This window comes from Melanostigma gelatinosum, assembly GCF_949748355.1.
Source record: "Melanostigma gelatinosum genome assembly, chromosome: 9".
Classification (NCBI taxonomy): Eukaryota; Metazoa; Chordata; class Actinopteri; order Perciformes; family Zoarcidae; genus Melanostigma; species Melanostigma gelatinosum.
In genome coordinates, this window is record NC_136642.1 from 21,385,680 (window position 1) to 21,413,195 (window position 27,516).

Consider the following 27,516-nt stretch of genomic DNA (forward strand, 5'->3'; position numbering starts at 1 on the left):
TGCTCTCTGTTCGTCCATCTGGGCTTCATAGAAAGCCTTGGCTTTTTCCAGTGTCTGTTTTACTGCTTCCTTCTCTTGTGCTCGAATGGAAGCGATGACCTGCACCTGGGAGTAAAAGTGGTCACAGTTGTTTTGCTGGCGTGCTTTGAGGAAAGACTTCTCCTGTTGCCATTGTAAACGACCATTTTCCAGCTCCTGCTTGGCGTTATCAAGAGCCTCCTTGAGCTTACTGCTGACATTTAACTGTTCATCAACTGTAGCCTGACAGACGTTCTTGAATACCTCCATCTCCTCCTCGGTGGTAGTTTTATGCTGAACGTGGCGCGCAGTCTGCAGCAGGTCCTGTGTTTCTTTCAGAGCTTGATAGGAAGACTTCTCCGCTTGCCATTGTCGATGACTATTTTTCAGCTTCATCGTGGCGTTAGCCTGAAAGAATATCTCAGATATCTTCATCTCCTCTTCTGTCTTTTCGTGGACAACATCGAGAAAATGTTGAAGACGGTCTTCATTAATTTCCAGGAGGATTCTGTTCTTAATTTTGGTTTCGGTGATCCTCGCCTCGCTGTCCAACAGTTCACATCTTACTTGTTCCTCCAGGGAACTGATGTAATAATTAGTTGGATGTTCAACGTCTTCAGAAATTACTTCCATTGTTGATTTGGTGTATCTCTGATATACGTTACTCTGTGAGTTCGCCATTGCAATTGTCAAGTGTTTATCAATCTTAATCAATTTGATGTCTGCTCTCAGATGTGAAATGTAGGAAATGTACAGGGACACAAAGCCAAGGGGTACATACAAATCCGTGACATCATCAGGACAATATTCTGGAATCCGTGACATCATCAGGACAACATTCTGGAGTCCGTGATGTCTTCAGGACACCATTCTGGAGTCCTTGATGGCATCGTTACTATGGATACCAGATTGAATGTTTATCTTTGAATGTATGAATGTAATGATTTCTGATGATACTTAAAATATGGCAAATAAATTAAACGATATGTAACTATATACATATATGTATGTGTATATGTATATGTATATATGTGTATATATATATATATGTGTATGTGTGTATATATATATGTGTATATGTGTATATATATATATGTGTATATGTGTATATATATATATATAGATCTATATAGATCTATATATATATATATAGTTCTATATATATATATATATATACACAGCAAAATTGGTAGTGTTAATTGGTGTTCATTTTCCAGTGTCAAATATTTTGACAACCTGGGTTTTGTGTATCGGCCAATACCGAGTACCGATCTGATACCAGTGTTGTTAATTAACTGTATGCTTCACTGTGTGGAAGTTCCTATGATCATTATTTTATGTCGAAGGCAAAATCAGGCTTGACTTAAACATTGCTTTCCTAACTTTAAAAAACAAAATTTGACGAATAAATACCTGGATAAAAATGTACTGAATTGTTATTTTTCAGTGTGGGTTTAGCACAAAGGCAGTAAAACTGCCTGTGCCAAAGCACACTGTATATAATCCATCGGGCTCAATCATACTAATCTTTATCCGAAAGTTTGGCACGCTTCTCCTCACACAGCGTTGCCAACAGCAGCGTGAAAAATACATCAAAACGTGCGGCCCGATCGGGAATAGTGTGCTGTCTATCGCAGTAGAAGTTTAGATTATTAGAACATCTGTTAACTTCTACTATCACAGTAGAAGTTAACAGATGTCCTAATAATAATAACATTAACAGATGTTCAAATAATAATAAAACTTCTACTGTGATAGAAGTTTTATTATTATTAGGACATCTGTTGAGCAAAACAACTTAGTTACATTGCAAAAGTTTGGAAAATGTGGATGAAACATTTAAACCATGAACAAATTTAAAGTTAGTGAAATCAATAGGAGAATGCTTTGGTCACCTGGGAATGTTAAAAAGAAAAGCAAACAACCACAGTAAACCAGTGGGACACATACTCCATGTTGAGGTACTTGTACATTGCTTGTTTTCACATTTTATCTACTTTATACCTCTGCACCGCTGCAGTACACATGCAGTTATTCACCTAATAGGCCGACACATTTACAAGCATACGTGGGTCTCTGCAGCAATGAGCAAATGTGTTTCTATCTTTTTTACTTTACTCATATCAACCTTATAACTGAGCATTGAATGAGTATGTTATAGATAGTTTTATTTACTTCATTGTAATCTCAGCAATACCTTACAGCAGGGGTCACCAACCTTTTTGAAGCCGAGAGCTACTTTAAGGGTACTGAGCAGTACGAATGGCTACTTGTTTGATACAAACTTCCTGAATAACAAAATTGCACAGATCACCTTTTAATAATAATAATATATGTGAAGCGACTGTCTGATCACGTTTATGTTAATTATTCCTCACAATAATTAACAATTATTTCCACAACAATGATGGTAGGAAACAGATATATTTAAACATGCAACATTTATTTGTTAATCTCTTTCAACATTTGAAAGTCAGAGGACTAACATTTTTGAACAAATTGTGAACTCTGTCCCATGTTTATACAAATGATCAGTTATGTAAGATAAAAAAAATCAACTCTCACTTTTTTAAATGAATCCTATCACATTAGTACTACGGTAAATGGTCAAAATGACCTGCAGCCAATAGTAAGGTCAGGGTCAAACGGCCGCTGTTATTGGAACACCACTAGAATAAAAGTGGTTACATTTTGTTTGAGCTAAGGGCACAGGAAAGTATGATATGGTCAACCACGAGAGTTGATGAAGCTCAACCTAATCCAGGTCTTTTATTGCCGACATGACACATACAGGTCCAACACAACCGAGAAGAGAAGTTGACAGAGATTCAGGCCATCAGACTCTTTGCCTGTTGGCGAGCAACATATAGCACACATGCCTGCCATCTCTGTGTGGAGGCCAGGTAGCAACGTCACCGCGCCTGAAGAAAGACGCACCTGGATACATGGGTCCACGACGCGAGGAGAACCGAAGGAAACGCAGCCATATGTTAGCGGCTGTCTGTTAGCAGCACTTTACCATTGCGTAGCGTGAGCTGCCTCTACCGTTACACCCAAAGCATGGCCATTTGTAGAAGGTGTATCTTCTTCTTCCCACACTTTATGGAAATGTTCATTACCAAACACAGGAGCCATGCTGTTTCTCTCAGGAAAGGCCCAGTTAGCTCAGCTGCCCTTAAAAGAAGCTCTACAGAAGGTCCAACACAGACATTATTCAATGGTGAGTGAAGCTTCAGCATCTTTTTATTTGACAAGCACTTGCTTTTTTGTGTGCTTGTACAATAATGTATACACTGTCCTGCTTTCCTATGTTTTCTCACTTGAAGTCTCTGTCCATGGTATTTCAGTTGTGGAATGTGAATTGTCACCTTTCCTTATTATCAGGAACTATCGGATTAGTAGTTTGTCTCCATGTTTAATTATAAGGGAGAACCGTATCATGACATTTCTGAGTGAGTGTACTTTCCCTGCATTTGCAATTAGTTTGGACAACATGTCGTGTGTTTTCACATCTCTTTTAAAGAAAGATAAATATTTCGGCTAAAGAGCTGAGAAAAATGATCAGTATTTCGTGCTGTTATTCTGAGATTCAGTACGCTGCTTCCAGTTCTCAATCAATGCCTCCCTCCCTCCCTCCTTTCTGTAGCTCAGCATGGAGTACTTTCAAATATTTAACGCTTGTGAAACGGGGAAGTAGGTTTTTGTGTCACAGAGACTATACACTCACAGCCTTATGCTAAATATATCTGATGTAAAATATGCCGAGTGGGTTTTTCATTCATGTTTGTCGGACAGGGTGAATGGGTAATGTAGATAATACACCTGTTTTTGGAAGAACGTGGCCTGCACAAACCACTGAGTTAGTATATTGCTTAAGTGTTTAAATACTGCAGTGTCTGAATAAATACTTGGTTAGTAATCTGGTCTATTTAGACACTGTAGAATCATGATTTGCCTGTCTTCAATGCCTTTATTTAAATACAATTGTTTACAAGTTAGTGATTGTCCTCTGTTGATAATGCGGTGAAATGAGCCATGTTTGGCTGTCCTGTAGGAACGCGTGTCTCGCTTGTGGCTGTTATTGGTCGGTGAGAACGGCGTCGCGGCCACTTGGAAACAGCCTGTGGCCTCGTTCTGGAAGTCTCCCGATGGCAGCTTAAATTAGGATTCATTACAGCCCAGTCTTAGCCCCTCTGATAATTCCCTTAAAAGAGCTTTTGGAGGACGCATCCAAAATATGTCGCTGCCTGTCAGAGGAACAGCCTGTGTACTGCAGGATGGAGACTGTGCACTGACATCGTGTTACCCTCCAGCGATGTTCTCTACAGTCTCATTAGACTCATACACACATTCTCAAGCACATGCACATAAGGTGTGCACAGGCAAGCACAAGCATACAATCCCTAGTCTGAGCCCCTGAGTGTTATTGTAAACAAGACTAAGCACGACAGTGTAGACTGATAAATGACTCTTATAGTAATTCATTTATTTATATATATGAAAAACAAAGGCCAAAAGTTGTGTCAGACAAGATTGTCAGTAACGAGAGAGCAGGTAGTGCTCGATCAACCTTCAAATCAATAGATGGAGCCAGGGAATTAGCTTTCAAACTCGTCTGCCCTCCTACATAGATTAATCTTCACTGAGTCGAGTCAGGCCAAAGCGGAGAGGATATGTGTGTTTAGGTTTAGAGAGGATGGTCAAATTACAGATGTCCAACGAAGGCTCGCCAAGAGATGTATAGTTTGTATTATTTGTGTAAAAGGCTAAGTTGCCTGAATATGTAATCTTCTTGTATCAGAGCCCAAGCAAAGCCTCTGCGTCAGCTACTTATGGCATCTTTCTCAAACCTTCACCCCCGTCACTCTTGAAATGTAATAAACTAGCAACTGAGTTCTGACAGTTTTTGTAATTGGGTCCATTGCACACAATGAAAGCAAGGACAGACCCAGGCAGACGGAGACAGACAGACAGACATAGCAGTGATACAGCACAGGTGGGCTGTGGCCATTCTTTCCATCCAAAACACGTGGTGACAAAGGCTGTGGGATGCGTTTCCTACTCCTCATGCTAATGAAATAGATCATTTGCAACTCGATGTAGAGCCCACTTTTTTAGTGGTGAGTGGATGTTGAATATTTGCAAATGAGTTTCAGCGTAGCATGGACGAAGCTGTCCCAAAAGCGGGAGTCACAAGTCTTGCTGCAGCCCATTAGGATCAATATGAGCATGGCTGTGTGCATTGGATGCACTGCATACGAAGAATAATTCATGTGTGCTTCCTATTATCCCACTGAATGATTGTTGTGTATCATGTGCGACGTATGCTGCACAATAAAAATCCATTTTGTTGGATTATGAATGTGATCCATTGTATCTAAAACCCACTCTAGACTTTTAAATGATGCCTCATTTAGTCAAAAATTAAACGGGAATTAAAATTCCTGTATAAAACATATATAGTAGATTTGGATTGAAGCACCATTGTCACCGATACCCGATCCAACCATTTGAGTCGGTATCTGATATTCAATTCAATTCAATTCAATTTATTTTTGTATAGCCCAAAATCACAAATTACAAATTTGCCTCAGAGGGCTTTACAATATGTACACGTTTGACATCCTCTTGTCCCGGGACCCTCACATCAGAACAGGAAAAACTCCCCAAAACCCCTTTAACGGGGAGGAAAGAGGAAGAAACCTGTGGGAGAGCAATAGAGGAGGGATCCCTCTCCCAGGATGGACAGAAGTGCAATGATGTCATGTGTAGAACAGGATAGTGAATTACAACACATTCAATGTAATTACAGCACATTCAATGTATGACACAACCACGACAGGAGGCAACACCTGGTCCAGGTAAACCCGGATACACAGGAACCTGTGAGGCGAGAAAGCACAGAGACTCTGGTGAAGAAGCAGGTCAATAATGTGCATTAATGGTATCGGTAGTATGAAATAGTAATGTGAGTAATAATAAAAGTGATATTAGCAGTTGGAGTCAGCAGGGCCATGGTAGGAGGAAGGACCAGGGTCCAGATGAAACCATGCTCCATGGAAACCTGTGAGGAGAGGAAGCACAAGGACTCCGGGGAAGAGACAAAATCAGTACTGTGCATTAATGGTATCTGTAATCGGATTAATAATGTTCATAATGAAGATCGTAGTAGGTGTCAGCAGGGCCATGGCTGGTTGAAGAACCAGTGTCCAGATGAAACTGCGGTCATCCTGTGAGGCGAGAAAGCACAAATATAGGGAAGAAGTAAAGTTAGTAATGAGCATTAATGGGACATCAATGCATACAGACGGAGGTGAAGAAGAGGAGGAGAGAGGTGCTCAGTGTAGGAAGTCCCCCTGTAGTTTTTGCTTATACCAGTTTGTCCATGGGCCGGTCCAAGGCAAGCCAGAGCCAGCCCTAACTATAAGCACTACCAAAGAGGAAAGTCTTAAGCCTACTCTTAAATGTGGTGAGTGTGTCTGCCCCCCGGACTGAAATGGGAAGCTGGTTCCACAGAAGAGGAGCTTGATAACTGAAGGCTCTGGCTCCCATCCTACTTTTTAAGACTCTAGGAACCACAAGTAACCCTGAATCACTGGATCGCAGTTCTCTAGTAGGGCAGTATGGTACTATCAGCTCTTTAAGATATGATGGAGCCTGACCAAGTCGGGCTTTGTAGGTAAGTAAAAGGATTTTAAATTCTATTCTGGATTTTACAGGGAGCCAGTGCAGAGAAGCTAATACAGGAGTAATATGATGCTTCAAGTGTTAGGGAGCAATGTCAATGACTCCAAGTATCTAACTGTGCTTTGGTACTATTTTTCCACAGATGTTTTCGTGTCTTTAATTGTCCTCCTCTTCTCCAAATCCTCAGGGTCGAGACCAGCTGACTCATGAGAAGGAGAGGTTTGCTCATCAGCACCCACAGATGAAGAAACTGGAGGATGTGGTTCGGGACCTGAAACCTACAGCCATCATTGGTAAAACAACAAGCACTTGATGTTTTCACGAGGCAGCCGGTTAGCCATTTTGACGCCACATGTTGAACAGATTGTCAGACTGTGTGGTGTCAGATAGGTGACGCTGATGGATTAGATGCCAGGGATCATAGGAAGAAAGGACTGATAGTAGCCTAGCATTGTAGACTTGAGTGAGAGTTTAGGCTCGTATGGAAAATGAAGATGTGTTTAAAGTTGGAAGACTGAAAATGATGTCATGTTGCACATTGATTGCTTTCTGTCTCAGGTGTGGCGGCCGTTGCCGGGGCCTTCACCCAGCAGATCATCACAGACATGGCTTCCTTCAATGAACGGCCAATCATCTTTGCGCTCAGCAACCCGACCAGCAAAGCAGAATGCACTGCCGAGCAGTGCTACACACTCACAGGGGTACTCGCTGAGGGCCCTTATTCGTCACAATAACACTCACATACATGGCTATGAATGATTTCCTTAGTCATCTCTAATGAACGGGTGAATAAAGTTGGTAATAATAGTCACTAGAAGGGCACTTCCAATGACGGCTTCCTCGACAGTTCCGTGCAACAAAACCATCTGTCAGGTCAACACCTGCACAACAAGTTTCATGAACATTGGGCCGGTGGTTTTTATCATAATTCTGCTGACAAACAAACCAACCGACCAATTGAAATGAAAACAACCTTGTTGGCGGAGGTAAAAATGAGACTATTGTTATACCTCATTGTGCTGCAGGGGCGGGGCATCTTTGCCAGTGGCAGCCCGTTTGACCCGGTCACCCTGTCTGACGGCAGGACGTTCTTCCCTGGTCAGGGAAACAACGCCTACATCTTCCCCGGAGTGGGTCTCGCTGTCACCGCTTGCGCCATCCGACATATCACTGAGGAAATCTTCCTCACTGCAGCAGAGGTAGCACACCCACATCTACAGTGTACACACACCCTTTTTCACAACTTTTACATTGTTGATCAATCAATGCATGAATCTGTACTTGTGTGTTGTACATAACTCACGTTGTTCCTGAACATCTGGCAGTCCAAGGACGAGTCTTAAAAATGTAATGAATGCCTGGAGCCTTTCACGGTAGCAATGGCATACTGTAACTTTAAAATGGTTGTACTTTAACAAAAACTATGGTGCCTACTGAAATATCCGGAATTATCCAAAGTAATGCTACCAACACCATATACTAATTATACTACTGAATTTACTTAATTTGACCTCCAGCTCTGAATCGCTGTCTGTCACTGAAGTCGGGCAGTGCTGAGGACAGCAATCTTTTCGGCTATCTTCTCACATTCATCCATAAAACTAATACTTCATGTGTGATTTTTCTTGGGTTTATGAAGGAGACAGATTCAAATTGACTAGACCACTTATGCCTGACGTAGTATTTCTCAACGTTTCAGACCACTGTCGCTGAGAGTGATCGCACTCGTGCAACACAAGTATGTTTTGGTGATTTCCTTCTCTAGTAACATGAGCTGTGGTGTGTCACCTTTCACCAGGCTCTCGCTCGCCTGGTGACAGAGAAGGACCTGGCAGAGGGAAGGCTGTATCCTCCTCTCAGCTCCATCAGGGACGTCTCTCTCACACTGGCTGCCAAGGTCAGAGCTCAGTGCGCACACCATGAAGAGCAGATGCACCTTAAAGGGCTTCACAGTCGACACTGTGCATCGTTCTAGACTTATCATTCATCTGTGGTTTTGGAGCTGGCAGCATGGCAATGGCTGTCCAACTGAGCCTTTGTTGAAAATTCATTATGGGTATGATAAACATTAAACATGATGAAAATGCATTGATAAATAATGAAAACTGTTGCTTCTAAATGCTCAGAGCAAAATGGCTGAGCGGAAGCCGTGAGTCACCTGCCACCTGAATTTTATGTTTTCCTTAACATAAAAAGAACAACATTCCCATACGTTGGTGCATAATGCAGGGAACTGTTGGACGCTGAAAGTATCCCGGGGGAGGACCCCCAGACCCCTGCTGAATATCCAGCCCACTTTTACCTTTGTTGTCATGTCTCTTTGAGTCTAGTTGTATGAGCGCTTCTGAAACTTAAAAAAACCCGTTCTCAAACCCTGTGCATTGCAGATCATGGAGTATGCCTATGAGCACAACATGGCGACACTTCGGCCGGAGCCGTCCGACAAAGAGGCCTACCTGCACTCCCTCACCTATAGCACTGACTATGACGAGTTTTCTGTGGACTCGTACCGCTGGCCAGAGGACAGCATGACTGTGCAGACATGCAAACTGTAATGCACTGGACAGAGAGACCCAACGAGCCCTGGAGGGGTACATTACATTACAGGGTACGCTAACTGACGGGCAGTGGCGTTGGGATAAGAAAGTGGCTGTGTGTAGGGTTTTTCTCATTTATTTGTGATTGTGAAATCAGTGGTAGCAACACATGAAGAGGTATTGGGCTTTGTGTATTTATTGTAGCACAGTCGTTTAAAACGCCAGTTTAAGAAAAAGCAAATTTATGAATCGCCAAGAGGGAAGGACGCTGATGAAATGAGATACAGGAAGCAGGTTACAGATGTTATGAAATATTGCACTCATGGTTGTTATCACATTACATTTTACGATAATATATTCAAGATAAGTCCTTCAGGTTACTTTTAGTTGAGCTGTAATTGCCAGCTACTTGATGACTGTGTTAACTATAATCCAAAAACTCTTTGTCAAATAAAAATGGTTTTGATTAACATCTGACTGATTCATTTTTACTGGAAAAAGACGGGTGTGTTTGAGAGTTAGACTTGGATATAAAAGGGACTTCTGATAAAGATATTAGAACCTTTTTAAAGTAGCCTTCATGGAGAAATGCTGGAAACAAAAGTGATTCTCTTCCGACGCTGACTTCGGCATCTTTCTGTAGCTTTATCATCAGGCGAGACAGAATGTACCAACTGTTCATTTAGTCTTTAGCCTTATAACCGTCATACATCACCGCCAACTTGAAAACGCTCCAAGGTGTTTCTGAAATGCGTCTCTGTCTCCCTCTAGAGGCCCATTTCTGTCATTGCAATACAATTAGCAGAGTATCTTTGTATGACCCCATGATCAAATCAATCTAAAAAAAAAAAACATTTACACAAAATGTTTGGTTTTTTTAGATTGATTTTGACAGGAAACTAAATACCCTTATTGAGACTTAATCAGGATGTGCCGTAATACAATTCATTTTCATGCAACTACTAAGGGAACATGCGTTAATTGTGTTATGTGTAACACACAAACAGAGCCGCACACTCAATCGGTGTGTACATGCAAGACACAATAAAAGCGGCAGGGGAATCAAACTGGTTTATGGTCCATCGGCGTATTTTGTGTCTGTCCACTGTCTGATTTAAAGTGGAGATGATTTGACATTAACGAATCAATCGCTGGCCAGACAGTCAGTACCAGAGGCCTTGGCTGGCCTGCTGCCCAACCCGGTCTGAAATCAATAGAGAAGCAACCGGACCAGTCAGCGTTCAGCGTTCAGCGTCTGGCCCCGGGCATGAATTTGGAGAGACAAACATTAGCTTTCCCTCCTTGCACTCGCCCTCCCTTTTAATTCAGCCCCGGGCGACCACCACTCTGACGCGGTGATCGATATGTCTAAATGTCAACACCATCCAGTGGTCGGCTGCCCACGACCATACATGTGTACCAACACACATAAACAGCTCGTGTGTCATGATGCTGTTTGAACATATCTTTGCTCAAAGTTGCATTCTAACCAAATCCCATCACTTTGAGCTTGGTTTAACTATTTCAACCATTAACTGTTACTTTTAGGCATCTATGTGAACTGCTGATTGAGCAATATATCTCTATCGTTGTTGAGGCTAACTGTTTCCATCTCTTACCTTTTAGATATTTCACCGTTTATCAAATACTTTTTGCTTATCCTTTAAAACTAGCTAACTTAACTTGACCATTTCTCCTTCGCTTTAAGCTGAACTGTTTATCTAAAGCTGACTTCCATTAACACCCCCCCCCCTCTGTATATGACTACCTCTCTCTCTCTCTCTCTCTCTCTCTCTCTCTCTCTCTCTCTCTCTCTCTCTCTCTCTCTCTCTCTCTCTCTCTCTCTGCTTACCCCCTCACCCCGCAGCCCTCTGTAGCACCTTGCTGGTCACAGACAGGCCGGGTGATGAGCAGCTGTAACCCGACATCGTTCTGACCTTGTTAACAGTCTCACATGAAATGGCACCTTGCGGAGACCTTGTGATCAGTGCCAATCAGTGTCGCCTGTCTACCCATCCTCCCTGTTGCCTGTCTGGCTTTGAGCCCGAAAGAAAAGAAAAACAACCTTTCCCATCTGCACGGCCACCAACGCACTCTCAGCATGTCCTGCTTGGATTCTTGTGTAACCACAGCTCAGACGGCATGATTTAATTTTCCTCTCAGGGCCCATTGTTTGTTGTATCCTTTCACGATGCATGCTTTACTTTAATTTGCAACTTGTCCTTGAAGGAACATTGCAGATCTTGCTTGATACTCTTAACTTGTCGTGGCTTAAATGTGCAGCTCGGTGAAGAAGAGCATCCTCCCCTAAAGCACCAGCAGAGGGCACTCTAACATGTTGTTGGAGTAGAGGTCAGTAAAAGGCCTTAAAAAGGCACTTCGATGTAACATTCGTGAAAACAATGATTTGAATGCACACATTTGTCTGTCATCATCTGTCCTTGCCAGCACTTTCTCTCCTCTCATCACCTTCTCCTATGAGTCTGCTGTGTTGCTCATGAATTCATATAACGACACAAGATAATTATTATAAACACAAAACTAAATCACGGCATTCACTGCCGGCTATTTTCACCAGCTACATCTTCATATACGTATATTAGTTCAGACTCCTGTATTGTTCCTGGTCTTTGTGTGACTCAGCCAGTGAATGGACATTATAGCCTGAGATGAGAAGGATCATGATGGGTAAATTGGACAAAACCTATGTGGATATTAGAACCCTCTATAATTTGCGAAATGAAATGAATTTCATTAATAAGGTGACATTACTTACTGCTGGTCTGTTCACTGCTAAAAATGTCTTTTCTTATTAATGTGTGCGGCTGTCACAGAGAAATCCAGACTTCATGTTAAGAACAAAGATCTGATCAAGTGAAGGATACACTTTATATCATTATATACTTATGTATTCAGACATTTTTACTCAACCAAGATGTTAAGAACAACATGTTTACAGTCACCACTTCTCAACCAGCCTTTTACCAGATGTCTTTAAAAACAACATTTGTGTGTGTGTGTGTGTGTGTGTGTGTGTGTGTGTGTGTGTGTGTGTGTGTGTGTGTGTGTGTGTGTGTGTGTGTGTGCGCGCGCGTGCATGTGTGTGTGTGCTCATCAGGTCTTTGTCTTTCCAAAAACCAGTCCATTTTTATGAGTTAGCGCTGGCTAGCTACATGTCAGGCGCAGAGCATCTTTGTGGCAGGCACAGAGCGCTACAGGTCAACACTCACAGCTTATGACGTGATGAATGTTGTGACTGGCAGGCAAATGAGTTTCTATGTTGTATATTATCATAAATTACATTCTGAAATAGTCGTAGTGTTTACATTTTATTTTCATTTTTTATGCACATTTTTTGACATTTCCCCTCATCTTTCCTCCAATTTGCTCAGCCCCCCTGACCCCCATGGTTTCTAGATTTGTGATGTTTTATTATCTTTAAATATAGGTTCCAAATCCAAATTTTTAACCAAAATATGGTATCGCCCATATTGTATGCACAGGACTTAATATACGACTATTGTTTTAATGTAATTTATCTTTGAATTACATTTCATCTTGAAGATCACAAAAGTCATATGCCTGAACTATCAACAGCTAAATAAATGCTTTAAACTTTGTTCAAAAAACAACTCGTTTATGTCAGTATGAGCAGACTGAAATCCCACTGTGCCTCTGTGTCTTGCTGGTAGCGATACCGCCTATAATCTCTGAGGCCGATGCTGAAGTGCCGTTGTCTGCTCTCAAATCTTTTACATTTTTCTTCGCAGTTCTTCTTTAGAGCCACACCGAGTCTGAGAGCAGCTGCTGAAACAAACTGCATAATATCTGATTTGGAAAAAACTTACTGCAGCTCTTGAAATTTGACATTTTGACACAAGGTCTTTGACACAAAAATTATAAGAATAATAATAATGATGATGATGATGATGATGATGATAATAATGTTATTTTAAAAGTGACATTTGTTAATCGATGTATTAATCTTTCATGATCAGTTTTTCTACAGGCCGAACTCAAAGGCTGAGTGGTCATTCAGGATAGCAGGGGTTGAAGTGTGCCTGAGCAGCATATTATGAGCTTCAACCCTGACCTCTCCATGGACACCAGTCTGTGACCAAAGGCAGGATCCGTAACACCAAAATGATATACACTTATTTAATGTCTAATTTAATTGCTTTTTAAAAAAAAAATGTATGTCATGCAGCATATTTGTCTGTTTCAGAGAGACAGCACTGGCTGTACTGTGTATAAAATAACTCAACTATTTGTGGTGCGAGACAAGTTGTTACACCAAGGGACCTTTATTTTCTCCGCAAATTCAGCGCCCTGCCCGGCTAGTGGTGGACTGAATATGGGACAATTATCAAGAAACCACCTCTGCTCGGCAGCTTCATTCCATTCTGCTGTTCCCATGAATGAGTCTGTGAGTAATTTAAAGAGACGCCTCCGTTTCGCAGACAGGCTCGTGAGGCCTGCGCGTCGCACAGGTTTGAGCCCGAGAGGCAGTGGTGGGCGCAGGTTTCAGACAGCCTGTTGTTTTCTGGGCGGGTACCACGCGCAGATACCAAGCAGGGGCGCCAACGCCGTGACAACTTTTCCATGATTAGACGGAGCCTTGCGCTCAGCGGGGCCGTTCTTGCGCTGAAATCTAACGTGACATGTGTGATCACAACCCAAAGTCGTGTTTAATTAATTTTTGCTTCAGCACGGAGGCGCGCAGACATCATTCCCTGCAGCGCTCGTCACTGAAAAAAAAAAAATCAACCTTATGCTAAGATAGGCCATTTTGTAGCAAGTAGATTGAGATGAATCTTCATTTCAGGCAAAATTCAACAAGTGACAGGTCCAGATATTTGATGTTTAGGACATGTTTAGTTCATCCATTTAATAATTCAAGAGAGATTTTTAGCCTAGTTTAGTGAAGCTACACAGCACGTCGCCGTTAGCTGTTGAGCATGTCTTTGCCGCCTTTTGAATGTCGGCACATGCTAGCCAGGCTTGTGCTTATTATTCTGCTTCAAGCACCAGATGGATCAACACATGCTGAAAATATTACAAGCAAGACATTTGCATGTGACCTAAATCCCTCACTTCTGCTCCACCATGCAAACAAGTCATTCCAAAGACATTATTTAATGAGCCTGGACATTTGCACGCCACCCTATATTTTCCCACACTGGGTATTAGAATTAGCAAAAGGCATGTTATGTGTACAAGTATAAATGATTTGCCCACTTTATTAATACATATATTATTTGGCAGTTAAAGCCACCTGTGTAGCTTTTAATCTATCATGGTACATTATGTTTGTTGTTGTATGTGCTGCTACTCATATGTTCATGAGAAATAAGAGGTACTGTTCATGGTGAAGAACAATAGGCCTATAATTAATGCACTCTTTAATCATATTGTTTTATGTAATGTGCGTACACGCTTGTATGTGTCTTTTATATAATTCGTATTGTGCGTGATGAATGGATGCTCTTACAGTTTGAATTTAATCTGCAACAAGTATATGCTCCAAAATAAATTGAACTGATTGATTGACGAAGAAAGGGGAGCCCACCGTCACACTTGAGGCACCCAAGACCAGTAATAAGCATACACTCTGAGGCGCACCATTGTCTGGAATCACGTTTAACATGCATACATTTTCAGATATTACATGCATGCGTTTGCAACAATAGCCATGCTCATTGTTTCCCGATCTTCATTAATTCTGTAATTGTTTGCTGCCAGTGATTTACTGCCAAGTTCTGTAAACATCAAAGCCTTTCCCCTTTTTTTCTGCAACCAGACACGAGCCATCAAGTTAACATGCATATTGCATCTTGAGCTCAATAAGTTGCCTAATTAATTGTGAGAGGCAACAACAGCGTCTGGTTGTTGTGCGCGTGGAAAGTATTTTGTCCCTCTCAGCTTGTGTCGGTTGTGGTGCGTGTCCGTCCTGCCTGCGTTTGCGCAGTGTGTGTGTGTGTGTGTGTTGCTGATTATGAATGAGGACAGCGAGATGTGTGTGATGGTAATGCGGCCTTCGGTGCTCTCCCTGCCCGTTAATAACCAGGTTCCCTTTGATGTGGCCACGACGAGCTAGTGGCCCCGCTTTTTTTCTTCTTTTTTGCAGCAGTTGCGGCATGTAAATCCGCCTGCTGTGTTATCTCCTTACCTGCTCAAGGGTCCACCTGAGTTTGCCCACCCGACAGAAGAATTAGAGAACCTGTATTTTTGCTTTTTGATCAATATGTCGCAGTGTACCGTGCTACCATGACACACTGGGCCCCTCCAGAGCCACAGAAGACATTATATACAACCGTTGTGGTAAGTAACTGAACTCAATGTGTTAAAATAAGTGACAAGTAAAAACTAGTTTGTTTCTTTTAAAGCTGCTATAATCAATAGATAATGTAAAATGTGAAAGGGGTGGCTAGTATCGACAAACCCTCTGCCGTTTTAGCCTCTTTTAGCTCATTGTTTTGGTTTTGTGGTCCATGATTTGACTGTTTTGATTCACTCTCACGGCTCTCACCTGTGTCATTTTCAGATGCAACAGGCAGGTGTTACAAAAAGCCTAAATATCCGCCATAAGGTACTTTACCGAATGGCAGAGACAAAGTTAGCAACTAGCTGGTGAACAAAGTGGAGCATTTAGCTGTAAAAAGGCCAGATATTTCCCTCAGCAGTTAGTGGAAACCAAACCAGGGCTAAAAGGATTAAAAGAGTAAATGATGGACAGAAACATGACTCCAAATGAACGGCAATACAAATATCTGCTGGATCTGTATGTTAGCAATTGTTTGCTAACATGTTGGCCCTACGTTCAGCTCCTAAGTGGCCCCAACGTTAATATAGGTTTACGTTATAATTCAGACTGCTTTGGCGCGTAGACCAGAAATACAAACCAGATCAAAACAATCACAAAGACAAACTCTCCAGTGGCTCCTACAGGATTGCTGTGATATTTGTGATGCAACTTTCATTTCTCTACACTATATTCTGCAAACATAGAGCCTGAGGTAAACACTTTTATACCTCAAAGGTTGTTTTAAAATAGTCATCTGTTGTGCTGGTCATTGAATGTCTCGCAGGCCTGTAAAGAGCACCTGATCCGGCTCTTGACCTTGTGTTGAATGCTCCCTGATCTTTCCTCCACTACAAACCCAAATCTCCCCGCAAACGCTCAGTATTTCAGGTCAGATTATTTCATGAAAAAATAAATAAAAATGCAAGTGGAATAGATCAATCAATGCAAACTGGCCACAAACACGGGCTGAGTGTTTGTGGCCCTGTCTTAGTAAAACCCTACTGTGTGCGTGTGTCCATCTTATGCTGGCTGCATATGGGTGGATAGCTCATTATCTATTGTCGGCGGGCACAATGGCCTGGAGGCCAGGCTACGCTGGCCCAACAGCCCCGAGCACAATACCTGTAAACAGCGAGCAACCTAATTGAAAACACAGTGTAGCATCACATTTTCCCCCCACAATGACAAAGCTGATGAATAGGCTTTCAAAAAAAAAAAAATCTGTTGAACGGTGGGAGTGTATTCTAAATAAAAGGATCGCAGCAAGTATTGAGTGTAACCTCAAACATGTTGTCTGAAATTATAGATATATATATATATATTTTTTTGACTGGTTCTCAAACTGCAGGTGCTCTTATCAATACTATTTTCACAGTTGGATTTTGTTTGAATGCACAAAAATTAAGAAGAAGAAAAAAATATATTGACCCCCACTAACTTTAGATAAGTACTTTCGTGATTAGACATGTTAGCTAACATCAAACACAGAAGTAGATGACGCCCAGCATTGATTTGCTAGCTTTTAAAATGTTATGCATGGGCTCACTAATGCATTTAACCCTCATGTTGATTAGTACCAATGTGTCCCTCCCATGAGCCTCAAGGCACTGAAATCAGAGATATAATCGCCCTGTATGTTCCAAATGAGGCCTGTGCGTCCTTTAAATGACAGACACGAGTGTGGAAACGTCGTTCATGTAGGTCAGTGAGTCTACATCCATCCATCACCTCCACCCACCGGGATCTTAGAGAGAGAGAGAGAGAGAGAGAGAGAGTAAATCTAAAAACAGAGCCTTGTGTTACTCATGCTTGGCTGCATGTGGTCTAAGTAACAGTAATCCAATCAGATAAAAGACTAGTCAACATACAAGTTTTGCCGGATATCTCAGCCGCTGCATGCCCACCACAAATTCACTAGTTCCCTGTCAACTTGTTGGCTTCCGTTATGCTGAGCTCTGACGTTGTGGACCTAATTCTTTTGACGCTGTTCTTTAAGTGGGTTTTGCGATTAGGCTCAGATATCCGCCTCTGTTTCCTCTCATGCGCAATAAAGAGCCTCAGCCCTATCTCTCCCTCTCTGTCCCCACACACTCTGTTAATGTGTCTTTTGTTTTCTGTGGCTGCTCTGCTCGTTCCGATCTGTCCTTGTTTATATGCTGAGCCTGTATTCAAAGCCATAGGCTGGTTATTGTAGCATGGTAGAGTCTCGTGGATCAGCTGTTGCGCTTCACAGACAGGTTGGCTTGGAGGTCAGCGAGCTGGACTAACAGACGGTTGAGTGAGACAAAGGTGCAAATAAACAAGGTCAAAGGTGCAACGATCGACCCCTCATTTTGTAGCGTTTACTTCGCGTGTCTGGCAGTGGTGGGTTCTGCTCGGTGAGATGACTGTTAACATTCTGATTGCCATGTATACAGATATTTTTGCTATATTGTAAAGAAAAACTGGAGTTCGGCTACAGAAATTGCACACACCTGAAACACACCTTATTTTGAAATACAAAAATGGCTTCATGTTCTCATTAAAGAGTCACTCTGCTGAAGACGTTAGTATGAAATATCCCTGAAGATACTTCTCCTCTCCTGACGGAGACAGTAGAGCAGATGTGATGATAAAGGACACCAAAACATTAAAAAGTACAATATAAAAACACTAGCAACGTTGGGGCTTATCAATACCACGATCCTTAATCATTTAACTCCGGGGCCCGTTTAGTACCGAGTTTCGTTACGCATCCCTACCTTTAGATGACGTAAAAATGCGACAATCCGATTGGATTGGAGTTGAGAGATGACGTATAACGACCAGCAAAATCGTCGTCAGAAGATAGCTGACGGGTTCAGAAAAGGCATTTCAGACATTTCTTTTTACAATCAACACTTGCATGAAGGCACTTGCAAATGACAAGGTAGTACGAAATGTAAACCTTTGGTACTTCATTTTTACCTCTTTACTTAAGATTTCATGAAGCTGAATTCTTTTTTTCTTTTTGCAAAATGTACCAAAACACCGGCAACGAGGAAGAACTTGGGGAGATAATAACAAGAATAAATATGAAAGCAATAATGTAATCATACCCTCTAAACTAAAAAGGCAATCTGGTTTGAATTGACATCAACACTATTGCTAAACTTGTTTCCAAGATATTTAGTCAAGGCTGATCTAGAGAGGGAAATATGAAGTGCGTCTTTGGATGGACGGGAAAAACAACAGTGAATGAAATGCTGTTGAGTCTTTCAGCCCACAAAGAATTCATAGAATCAATAGTTGCTGATGGTTTGGGATGCACTCAAACAAATTGCTCCCACATTGAAACCATTGACTGGACTGAAAACAAACTAAATAAAACAAGATAAAATAAAATCATACAAATAAAACGTTCCGCCTTTTTTGCTGACAGGCCTTGCGACAGTAACTGAGGATGGAGCTGGTCAAATGGTCAATTGATAGGTCAACAGCAGTGCTCTCTCTCTCTCTCTCTCTCTCTCGCTCATTTGTTCCCCTTCCTCTGTGGACCAGCCTCACTTCAGCCTCTTGCTGCCTGCAGCGATGCCCTCCAGATGTTCTTTAGTTCAGATCTTTGACCGCAGAAAACGGGGAGGGCCCATCATGTGTCTGACCGTGCTAGTCTTTCTGTGTCGGTCGGCCTCTCTCTCTCGCTCTCTCTCTCTCTCTCTCTCTCTCTCTCTCTCTCTCTCTCCCCCCCCCCCCCCCCTCTCTGTTGCTGCTGTTTCAGTTCCCCCGAGGGCACAGAGGCTGGTCAGCGAGGCCACGCGACCTGGGGCTATGGGTAAACTCGGGCAGGTCTTGGGCCCAGAGGTGCCGCCTCAGATTTGCAGTTAGTTGGTCTGAAGGGCCTCTGTGACGGGCCAGGATGTGATCGGATCCGAGTAGCACTAATCCACTGGGCTGGTTTGGGCGGGTTGAGACCCTGGTGTCCCATTAAGTTTGGCCTGGAGGATCATAAGGTTACAATTACAAGAGTCTGGACTAGCCTCGGATAATATGATCCGAAGGTTCACGGCGCAGAGATTCTCGTAGGACTACCAAGGAAGAGAAGAGCTATTAGACTATCAGAGTGACAAACCTTTCAGCTGCTCAGTCTGTAAGAAATCTTTTAACCGGCGTTCACATTTACAGATACACATGAGAACCCACACAGGAAAGAAACCTTTCAGCTGATCAGTTTGCTGTAATAGATTTGTGCACAACAGAGATCTAAAGGCACACATGAATACCCACACAGGAAACATGTAGTTCGTTTTTATTTTATTCGCCATGGTTTTGAAATGTCCATAGTGAGACTTCAGATCTCACACCAATACGATAAAGACGAATGGGATGTTGTATCAAAATTGGCTTTTAAAAAAAATGTCCAGCTCACACGAGGACATTTACAGGTGAGTAATTTAGGATTAGAGGAGGCTTGATAATTTCATGCATACCTTTAGGACAAATGTATACCCTGCAGGCACCATTGCTCAAATTACATCTGATGTAATCAGATTTAATAATGTCCTGGGGAAATGTCCCCGTTTAGGTCTGCATGAGGGTTCAGCTCATGATATTAATTGGGTCCCATGTCAGCCCACTTTATTGAACATGACACTCCAAACAGGCCCTGTCTTTACAACTAACAATATGGAGGGAGGTGAAGGAGTGGGAGGAAACATAAAAACCTGAATAATTAAAGAGAAATCACTGACCAGTTAATTTGGCAATTATGGTCAATTAGCCAGCACGTGGGGAAGTGTGAACATTCTAGCAGGCCCTGATCTTCAAATGAGCATTTTAACACTGTGACCTGTTTTAGCCTTCGGGGGCCAAATGGATTTTTGGGAGCGGACCATCAAATCATCTCACAATAGACACACACATACACAGAGCAATAATTCAAAGTACTTTTGACTCTCCAACACTTTAATGTGTGAACTAGAAAACACAGATTTGTATGCATTTTAACTTTATTATTTTTACTTTTGGCCTTAAATCATTTTCAAAGCTAGGATACCAAGGTTACTTGAAAAACTCAGTTGAGTGGAGGTAGACTCGACGAGCAATAATAGAAACAACAGTTTGATTGTATCTCATGGCTGCTGTCCATGTTAACCCAAAAAGTGTGAAAATAGTGTCTCGTCAAAAGGCTAATAACAGACACACAGTGTGGCTAGCACTCGCTGCCTTCGCTGGCTGGGTTGGTGAGGTTTAGGCATGAGGAGTTCAATTAGTTAGATTCAGGGTAAGAATATCAGGGTAAGCCAATCAGAGACATAGTAAGGGGGTCGTGCCTTTGCCATACTGGGAAAAAAATATACATATTTATCAGGGCTGCAACATCATGACAATATGTGTACTGTGTATCATTTCTGACTCGGCGCTATGAGCGGGCATTGCCTAAACTAGCAGCATTGTTGAGTCTAATAAAGTCGTCTTCTGTTATCTGGGGAGTCAGAGTAACAACCTGCCGTGAGAGAGCGCAGTTGCACTCGTGCTGTGCTCTGTATGCCTTCGTATGGCTCAGAGGTTATTGAAGGGATGAATGTTAAACGCTTCGGTTCCCTGCAGTAATAAGCAACGCTGAATAGTCACAGACAAGCCGCTGATCCAAATGGAAAGTCCATGTTAACAAATAAAAAGGCTGCGCATTAATTCCTGCTGGTGATTTTGGTGTTTAGTACATCTGACTTTTCTTTGCCTGCATCTGTATTTCTCACATGTCAAACGAAACGCGCAGGACAGACAAAGTGCTGTGTTTTTTTTTTGTGTGAATTCTGTCTTCTTCTTCCACCTTGACGAGAGGACCTGAGGGGAATGAAGTCACTCATAGCTGCACGTCTTGTTAGGGCACAGCCAGCGTTATCTCTGAGGGAGCAGGGGACATTCAGCATGACACCAGCAACGCAGAGGGGAAGACCAATCCTTCCCTCTGCGCTGTAGCCTTTTGTTCTTCTATTTACACCAGTTTCCTCCTTCCTGCAAATTAAATTTTTGGGGATGAACAGCATATCAATTAAAGGGCTTGTTCTGTTGGGACTAGTGGTCTAAATATTTGGAGAATTGTTACACTAAAATGCGCAAAAACATAACAATGATATATTTCTTCGTAGAAAAAAAACAATAATAATCATGATATTTTCATCACCAAAGACACTTGCCATGAAACTGCATAACAACCGATCCTTTCAATTAATTTGATGTCTTTGCCAACAGTATGCACAGTCTGCCATGGCGTACCATCACTGGCATGCAGTCAGATCAACTTAAGAGCCATTAAGAGTGACGAGACACAGGCTGCAAAGCTGGTTAAAGTTAGTTTGAATCGTGAAGCATCATTATGTTTTAACATCCCTGCCAGGGCAAAGACTGCGGAACCAATTATGATAACGGGAATACTTCCTCAGGAGGGCAATAGAAGTAATGAAAGAAAGGCTTTCCATAGCTCTATTCTGCTTGATTTGGTTTGTTTGCTGAGGCCAAGATATTCAAAAACAGCACTAACAGCCTTATTATTATAGCGGCATTATTAATTCATAATAAAAGAGAGAGAGAGAGAGAGAGAGAGAGAGAGAGAGAGAGAGACGGGATGCCCTGCAATATGAAGATGTTTCCTTGAACATGCACTTGAATCCAGTCCGATGCACTTTTGCACAGCGCAGTATGCATATCTGAGTTCACAAGCCAATCCTCCCTCCAGGTCTGAAAAACTGAACTGGCCTTCCTCAGACCCCAGGGCAAGGCATTCGTATGGCGGGCGAGCTGCATATTAGACACATATGGTGCCAAAACAGATTTAAGAAATAAGCTGTCATCAAATAATAAAATCATTCATGTTTCAGAGAGCAATAATGTAGGTATGTGAGCAGTATATGTCCCGGACCTTTCCTGCTGGGATGCCTTTGTGTGTGTGTGTGTGTTTGTGTGCTTGTGGACAAAGGCTCGTGACTGTCTCCTCTCTTTTTCGTTGGTCACACGCAAAAACATGCAAACAAGCGAGCATCTAAAACTGACGGCAGACCAGCTTGATTCTGATGAGGATGCTAATTGGCCGATTGATGTAAATCAGATACATTTTAGAGCCACGTTACATCTATTTCCAAGTACAGCTGAGCAGAGGACAATTTCTGTATTTAAGCTTCTATATTTTAATTTCTCCATCCTGATTTTATGGCTTTTATCTTTTATTGTAAAGAGCTTGACATCTGATTTAGAAAGCTTCCTCGTAAATAAACTCACAACAGTTTGTCCTGGAATTCTGGCCAAACAGTTTTTCATCCCTCAAATACATTTACAACAGAAAAGAGAAGGCACGGACCGGGATTGTTGGATGGGAAAATGTGTTTCTTCCAGTCAAAAGTAGTTTCGCCAACACTTTTCTCACTGATAAGACGACTGCTGATCAATCCCCACTGGTCCAGATAAGCGCTTGAATTAATTAATTAGAGCCTTAGCCGCGCAGTGGCTGGATATGATGCACACTATGCAAGCACTAGAAAAGACAAGCCAGTGCTTCCTGTATCCTGTCCTCACTCATCCCATCAACGTCAACAGATCGCTGAGAACAGAACACTGAGAAAACAAGCCAGCGCAGAGGAAAAGCGGATTGGGGGGGGGGGGGGGGGGATGAAGCACATGCACCACTCCGCCCACCAAACCCCAGGCTCTGCTTTTTTAAACCTCCGCCTCTGCCTGCTCGCCTGCTACCTCCCCCCTCCTCCTGAACCCATCCACCCACCCTACACTCGCAACCCTAGGCCATGTGTCCAGGCTGTGCATGACAGCTCGCAACATCCCCTGCCACAAATGTTTTTTTTCCCAAAGAATCTACTTCTGTGACCCCATCAGCAGATAAAACCTGCCCACAACCCCCTGATGGAGTAAGCCTCTCACTTCTTTTTTTTTGAATGTGTCAACAATTTCTGGCTGGCTGGCCAGACACGGCGTCCTGGCGATGTCTGTCGCACGTGTGTGAGACACTGTGTGTCTGTGGACCTGTGTGTGTGTGTGTGTGTGTGTGCGTGTGCGTGTGTGTGCGTGTTTGTACTTGCTTATGTTTGAATATATTTGCATCTTTGTGTTTTTCTTATGTATTTTTCTACATAAAGCAGGCAAAAAAGGGCCCTGTCATTCTTTTACAGCTTAATCAGGAGCTACACACAGGAGAGGGCTGCTGCAGCATGGACCTCCCTGATCATGTTAATGAGGTCCCCTGGCTATGCAGCCATTGAAGTATAATTGACTTGTTCGTCTCTTATCTTCCTAATAGACACTCTGACCCAGAGCACGTTTATTTCGCTATGAGAAATGTCAAGAAGGATTGGAAGTTTCCTCAGTGTGCCCATTAAAACTGAAGGCATGCCACCCTGTCTCCAGCCAGCCAGGGCCGCCATTGGCTCCCTGCCTCATTATGCAGATGCCAAACGAAAATAAATGATTTGCAGATCACTGCTGCGCCCCCCCCCCCCCCTCCACCACCACCACCGCCCTCGCCTTCTTCCCAAACTGTGGTCTTCCCTCCTCTCCCGGCACTGGAAAGCAGGACAGGACGGATGGAGGATGGGAGGGAGGAGAGGCAAACACGACAAACCGTCCAGGGAGCACCATGACGTTTTGTCTCTCTGGAGCAAAATAAATAATACACATCGGTAGTAATTATAATAAGACATGTCCCTGACTTGAAAACCTGGCGAAGCGCATTGATGTTGTCACAGCCACGTATGTCTCCTGGCTTTCAGGGCCCATCAGAATCAAACAGGGCAGTGTGTAATGCGGAAGGTCCAAGAGGCAAGCTGCGTAAGCGGGCGCCGGGCGAGGGCGAACCAGTGACTGTGGTCACACGCTCGTGGATATGAGGGGGAACATCTGTGCATATCAGCATGTCCCTCCATGTCCACCATGTCTTCTCGGGCCAGTCGCAGAGTCACAAAGAAATTGCTTACGGTCACAAGGCGCTGTTTGCTGGAAACTAACCTAGTTTCTGCATGTTACGTCCTCCGTATCTACGCTCTCCCAAAATCCCTTTTCCTACACTTTGAGAACGTCTCCAGTTTTGTGAGCATGTGTTATAGATGCTTATGTACAGGGGTCTCAAACTCAACTTACCTGGGGGCCGCTGGAGATAAAGTCTGGGTGAGGCTGGGCTGCATCAAGTATTCCAAAAAAAAGTACAACTGATCCAATCTTCATTAATAACAGTTCAGAACATGAACGGTTCTCCAGAACATGAACGCATTCTTCAGAACATGAACGGTTCTTCAGAACATGAACGGTTCTTCAGAACATAGGCTTCTCTTGCCTACTCCTTGCTACCAGAGACCTGGCAGCGCTTCCTCTCACACAGCTCAGCCACATTTGGCTTGAGGGAGGAAGCAGTTGAGACCCTCAGTATGGCTTGAAGATGCTCATCAGTAAGTTTGGACCTGTACTTTGACTTATTAAAGTTCATGGTTGAGAAGAGCTTTTCACACAGATATGTGCTCCCAAAACGGCACATGGTCCGCTTGAACATCCTGGAAAGCTCAGGGAAGGTGGGGGGCAATTCTCTCAAAAGTTGTCCAAGCTTGTCTGCTATTCCACTCACCTCCCTGAACTTGGCTTTGAGTTCAGAATTGCACTGCAGGTCAATGAGCTCCATTTGAAGCACAGGTGGGGCATCTTGCACATCAAAGGAGAAGGGGTCAGCAAAAATTTGAAAAGTGTCTCTGTGTGTCTTGAAGTCTGCAAACCTGTGATCAAATTCCTCCTGTAGGTTTACAATGGCATCAGCATACTTCTCACCACTGAATGGTGTGCCCGCACCCATGAGTGCCTTGCATGTTGGGAAATGGCAGAAGTTTGTCTGAGAGAGCTGGGCTTTCCATAACATACGTTTTGTGGAGAATGCTCTGACGTTGTCATAGGCAGCACTGACAAGCTGCCCTTGGCCTTGTAACTTCTTGTTCAGTACATTCAGCTCCTGTGTGATGTCAACAAGAAAAGCTAAGTCCATGAGCCATTTGGGATCACTTAGCACAGGAACAGCCATCCCATCCTTCTCCATGAAGGCTTTCACTTCTGCTCTCAACTCAAAGAACCTCTTCAAGGCGTTTCCCCTGCTGAACCAACGTACCTCGGTGAAGTAGAGGACATCCTCATATGCTGACTTTATTTCCTCCAAAAAGGCGCGTAACTGCAGGTGCTTTAAGCCCCTGGATCTAATATGGTTGATGCATTTCACAACAACAGACATCACATTGTCAAACTTCAGGCATTTGCTGCAAAGGGCCTGCTGATGGATAATGCAGTGCAGAGCAATGGCCTCCTCCACACCCTCCTCTTCCAGTTTTCTTTGAACAAGTGCCACCAGTCCATTTTTCCTCCCTGTCATTGATGGTGCTCCGTCGGTTGTTATTCCAGCAAACCTCTTCCATGTTAAACCGGCATCCACAATGGCATCACACAGCTGGCGGAATATCTCCTGAGCGGTGGTCTGGCCATGCATTGGAATCACTGTGAACAACTCCTCCATCACTTCAAAACTGTCATCAACTCCGCGGACATACATTGCGAGCTGCGCAGTGTCAGTGATGTCTGTGCTCTCATCAAGAGCAACTGAGAATGCACAGAATGTTTGGCTTTCTCCCGCAATTGATCATATCTGTCACCTGACAGGTCAGAATGCGCTCTGCCCCTGTGTTGGCTGAAAGGCCGATGTTGCTAAACTGACTCTTTTTCAGACGATACTTGCAGCCTGTAACATGCACATTTGTATGAACTCGCCTTCTTTGAATGGCTTTCCCGCCTTGGCGATCATCTCACTCACCACGTAGCTCGCTTCGACTGCCTCGTCACTCGCTTTGCTCGTTTTCTTAAAAAAATCTTGTCGCCTCAGTAAACATGTTTTAAGATCGCCGACCCGGGCCTCGCGCTCATCTCCCTGGTATTTTGTATACTCCTCGGCATGTCTCTTTGAGTAATGACGTTTGAGGTTGTACTCCTTATGTACCGCGACTTTCTCTGTGCATATAAGACACGTCGGAGTGCCCCGGTGCTCAACAAAAAAATATTCCGTCTCCCACTTTTCCTGGAATTGTCTGTGCTCTTCGCCAACTTTTCTCTTCACGGCAGGTTTTGAGAAAGACATGACTGGGACTGGGTGAGATATATTATATTTTCCTTCCACTTGGTGTCACTCCTGAATCACGTTTCACCCAAGTGACAGTTTCGCTAATTCACGTTGTAGATATAAAACGCCCACAACGACTCGCGCAACAACTCGGCAAAAAGGTGCGCGTGAGAAAAACGCGGGGGCCGCATTAACATTACACTTTTATGTTAGGCAGGGGGCCGCACAATATCGGCTCGTGGGCCGCAATTGGCCCGCGGGCCGCGAGTCTGAGACCCCTGCTTATGTAGAACTATGGTTGGCATTTAAAGGTTCTCTTATATCACAGACAAAGTTTTAATTTGATGGAATAATAATAATGGCCCAGACACAGGTGAATAGAATAACAATAACCAACTAATTCATGCAAACCTTTAAAAAAAATCAATCAATAATTCATCAATGTGAAGATTTGCTGCTTTTTTCACAGCTTCTTGACTGGCCTGCTGAGAAAAATGATTGTAGGTGTAGTGCTGATGTCCTGTACATGGGATTGAAAGATACAGCATGTTTGTAATTTAATTGTTTTGCTGGGAAATGTTTGGGAAATTGGAAGTAAAGGACATTGTTCTTCTGCCAATCTGAGAAACAAGCGCTCAGACACACTGAGACAAAACTGAACCCCATTCATCACAACATCTGACAAATAGCTATGTAGCCAGGTCTTTGTTTGCACATCATTGAATGGTACAACCAATATCTATATGGCGTTCGTAAAATGAGGGATGAACGACAAAGCATCCAGCTTCCAGCTAATGTTAGCTAGCATTAACGTTAGCTGGGCTACACTCTTGAAATAAGTTACCTTTCACAAAAACTGAGAAAATAAA

General features: G+C 43.0%; 2 protein-coding genes across 2 annotated transcripts in view; one reads left to right on the forward strand and one right to left on the reverse strand.

Moving 5' to 3' along the window:
- me1 (malic enzyme 1, NADP(+)-dependent, cytosolic) overlaps positions 1-9,712 on the forward strand; it is an 89,555-nt gene extending 79,843 nt beyond the window's left edge. The window contains exons 10-14 of the mRNA XM_079275185.1: positions 6,893-6,998; positions 7,264-7,406; positions 7,731-7,904; positions 8,504-8,602; positions 9,093-9,712. Coding sequence (XP_079131311.1) covers positions 6,893-6,998; positions 7,264-7,406; positions 7,731-7,904; positions 8,504-8,602; positions 9,093-9,260 — 690 coding nt within the window. The 3' untranslated portion in view covers positions 9,261-9,712. The remainder of the gene's footprint in view (positions 1-6,892; positions 6,999-7,263; positions 7,407-7,730; positions 7,905-8,503; positions 8,603-9,092) is intronic.
- Positions 9,713-24,838: 15,126 nt separating this feature from the next.
- Positions 24,839-26,086, reverse strand: LOC306782109 (general transcription factor II-I repeat domain-containing protein 2A-like; the record flags this gene model as incomplete). The annotated part of the gene is made up of 1 exon (XM_079275302.1): positions 24,839-26,086. One exon carries the CDS (start codon positions 26,084-26,086, stop codon positions 24,839-24,841), a length of 1,248 nt encoding a protein of 415 aa, XP_079131428.1.
- Positions 26,087-27,516: the final 1,430 nt, after the last annotated feature.